The sequence below is a fragment of the Peromyscus leucopus genome, chromosome 4, assembly GCF_004664715.2.
Source record: "Peromyscus leucopus breed LL Stock chromosome 4, UCI_PerLeu_2.1, whole genome shotgun sequence".
Lineage (NCBI taxonomy): Eukaryota > Metazoa > Chordata > Mammalia > Rodentia > Cricetidae > Peromyscus > Peromyscus leucopus.
This window is the reverse complement of record NC_051066.1, coordinates 86,255,916-86,259,408: the sequence shown is the minus strand read 5'-3', so window position 1 is coordinate 86,259,408 and position 3,493 is coordinate 86,255,916. Positions and strand designations below refer to the sequence as shown.

Below are 3,493 nucleotides of genomic sequence, written 5' to 3'. Positions count from 1 at the left end.
AAGTAAGGAAAAACAGCTTTAGATTTGTTTATAAAACTATTTCATTGTCATTAAGGTAATAAAAACTAAACTAAATGAAAGTCCACTGCTATTTGTGTGTAGTTTATAACTTTTGTTTTAAGGTTAAAAATAATAATGTTTTCTTTTTCCAAAGGAGTGAATAAAAGGTTTGTAGGTGTGTTGAAAAACAGAATATATATTTGATATTGTTAGAGCAACATTAAAGTGAATTTTACAAAACAAATGCTACTTATAAGCTTGACAAATATATTTATGTTCTTTTTTAATATTATTGAAGATATAAGAATCAATTGAATAATTTTGTCATGAGGAAGGGCTATTTTAAAAAAAAACAATCAGAAATCATTTACAATGTTCTATATGATTAAAATGTTAAATCTCCAAATTATATTAAGCTTATTACATATCAGACTACCTTAACTAATTGTGCATACAAACTAAATACTCAAATTATCAGTTTGTAGTAATTTCAGTGAATTGTCAATTTGAAATATTTACAATGAATTTTCTTGACATTAAGTATTTCCCTTGTGATTTGTGAAATGGCTTTTTAATTTCTTCATAGCATTTTTCATTTCTTTATTCCTCAGTGTATAAATGGCTGGATTCAGGAGAGGTGCAATAAGAGTATAAAATACAGCAAGAAATTTGTCCAGCCAAGTGATATTGAGTGGCCACACATAGATGAAGATGCAGGGCACAAAAAAGATCATCACCACTGTGATGTGGGCAGTGCATGTAGACAGGGCCTTAGATGCACCAGCTTTAGAGCTCTGGCGAACAGTGATAAGGATATATGTGTAGGAAATGAGCAACAGAATGAAGCAGGTTACAACCACAACCCCACAGTCAGCATTCATGTAAATATCCAAATCATGGGAATCTGTGCAGGATAACTTGATTATCAGTGGTATGTCACAGAAGAAGCTGTCAATTTCCAAGGGACCACAGAGAGGCAGCTGCACAACTGCCAAAAGCTGACTCATGGCATGCACAAAGGCAATGGCCCAGGAAGTCAACACCAACCCAGTGCATCTTTTCAGGCTCATAATGGTGAAGTAGTGGAGTGGTTTGCAGATGGCCACATAGCGGTCATAAGCCATTACCACCAACAGCATCATCTCTACTGCACCAACACAATGGTCGAAGAAGACCTGGGACATGCAGCCTGCAAAGGAAATGATCTTTGGTTCACTGAGAAAGTCTGCAATCATCTTAGGAGTGGTGGCTGAGGAAAGCCACATATCAACAAAGGACAGGTTGGCCAAGAAGAAGTACATGGGGGAGTGGAGATTACGGTCCGTGACAATTAAGAACATGACAGTACTATTTCCAGATAGAGCGAGCACATAAATAATCAAAAACATCACAAATAGTAAGAGCTGAAGATTATGTGAGTGGGAAAGTCCCAAAAGCACAAATTCTGGTACCATGGACTGATTCCATCTATCCATTTTACTCAGGGGGTCTTTAGAAATAACCTGCAGAGAAAGAAAGATCAATTAGAGGGTTGTGGAAAATGACTTAACTATTGAATCTGACCTTCGGGTTGGAAGCTAACCTCCACACTTGAAATAGAAAAAATGTAATTTAAAGACAAGTCTTTGCCAACTTTGAGAAACATTGCTGCCCAAGTGTAAGCTAATGAGTAAGTTTGACTCCCCACAAAGAGAAGCATGGGGTGTGACTGTTATACTCATGCTCTATCAGGAAATTCGTCTCCAGGAGAGCAGTGAGGAAGTAGGACAGCAATTTGAAAGCCTAAAAAAATACATGTTGGTTTGACCTGGATGGTGTTTTTTGCCCATTAGTCTAATAAAAAAAAAAAAAGGTCTGAATGTATCACCAGCAATAATAACACTTCATAAATGAGGTTTAAAATCTGGACCTGATAGAAATTACACTGAATTTCAGAACAAATGTTCTGATGAGATCTTAATATATTTTTGCAGCATGGATAATGAATCCACTGATAACCGATAGAGTCATTTCTGTGACTGAACTAAAAATGTTGCTGGAGGTAAGCTGTACAGAATACCACATAAAAATACATAGCTTGAGACTGATATTTAAAAACAAGAATCACAATATTTGTCAACAAAAATTTATCATAGAAATTATTTATTTAGCTAAACTGATTAGCAGTTATCATTGAGAATACATGTAATATTATGGTGCATGAGTGGACTTTTTGGAGCCCAGTGCCTATGGTGGACACCTTGCACAGCCTTGGCGCAGGGAGGAGAGGCTTGGACCTGCCTCAACTGAATGTACCAGGCTCTGCTGACTCCCCATGGGAGGCCTTGCCTTGGAGGAGGTGAAAATGGGGGATAGGTTGGGGGGAAAGGTTGGGGGCAAGAGGAGGGAGGAGAGGGAGATCTGTAGTTGGTATGTAAAATGAATAGAAAATTTCTTAAAAAATGAATAGAAAAAAAGAATGCAAAGGGAAAAACCTGTAAGAATAAGGTAATATATATTCAAGTAAAAAAAAATACATGTAATAGTGATAACCAAAGAAGAAGGCAAATTGTAGTCAAGCCTCAACTCTGACAGTTAGATTTAATTCAGCCAAAAAACCTGACCTTGAAATTTATTAGCTAATCTTGAAAATTCTTAGATTTTTCAAATATTATCATTTCCTGACATGGACAATGTTTCATCTATCATCTGCTTTCTCATTTTGTCACTTACCTATTGATCATTTGTATTGTTTGAAAGGAGAAAATAAATTACATAAACATGTAAGCAAAGGGTGTCTTATATTGTCAACCTTGGATGAATGTGATGTACTTTCAGTGAACAGCAGTTATTCACTTCAAAGCACAGGCGGAGTGATTATATTCATCTGTAACAGAAAATATTCAAGCTGAGTGGTGGGAGTTGATTGCCCATTTTCTTCTACCTTCAGTAATACTCTTGGTGGTTTTCAATTTTTAGGTCTTATTCTTTTATTCTTTGAGGTCACTATGGTGAGGGAATAGAGGAGGTGAACAAAAGTTCTCACATTATCATCAGAGTTATATTTACATTCCCATTTTTTTTATTTGGACTCAGGGGTGGAGTTAGGATGAAAACAAAGAGGACATCAGATAACATTCATTTGCTATAGAAACATGATAATTGATAAGAGACTTGTATGCTACAAATAAATATATGTACCTTCTAGAGATGACTCGATTCTCCAAGGAAAATAATGTTGATATTACACCAAATAGGTCCATGTTCCATGAAAGTTTTGATAATCCGAATTCTATCTCTAAATTAGTTTCTTGTCATCCTGAAAATTTCCAGCATAGGTTTTCAAAAACCAGTTCTGTATCCATGTAATTTACATGGATGATAGAAATTTAAAATTTCATTGTTTGCAAACCTCATGATGTTATTGTTTTTCTCTGCTGAGTAGTACTCCATTGCATATATGAGGTTTGCAGGCAAATGAATGGAACTAGAAAAAAATCATCCTGAGTGAGGT

General features: G+C 35.6%; 1 protein-coding gene across 1 annotated transcript; it reads right to left on the bottom strand.

Annotated features, from left to right (window-relative positions):
- Positions 1-536: 536 nt before the first annotated feature.
- On the bottom strand, positions 537-1,478 carry LOC114688268 (olfactory receptor 4K3-like). Its single transcript, XM_028862887.1, has one exon. The coding sequence runs from the start codon at positions 1,473-1,475 to the stop codon at positions 537-539; it is 939 nt and encodes a 312-aa protein (XP_028718720.1). The 5' UTR covers positions 1,476-1,478.
- Between the last annotated feature and the right edge of the window lie 2,015 nt (positions 1,479-3,493).

What these genes read in the sequence shown, in the direction of transcription:
- LOC114688268 (XM_028862887.1), bottom strand. Translation starts at nt 1,475, where the DNA reads ATGGATAGATGGAATCAGTCCATGGTACCAGAATTTGTGCTTTTGGGA.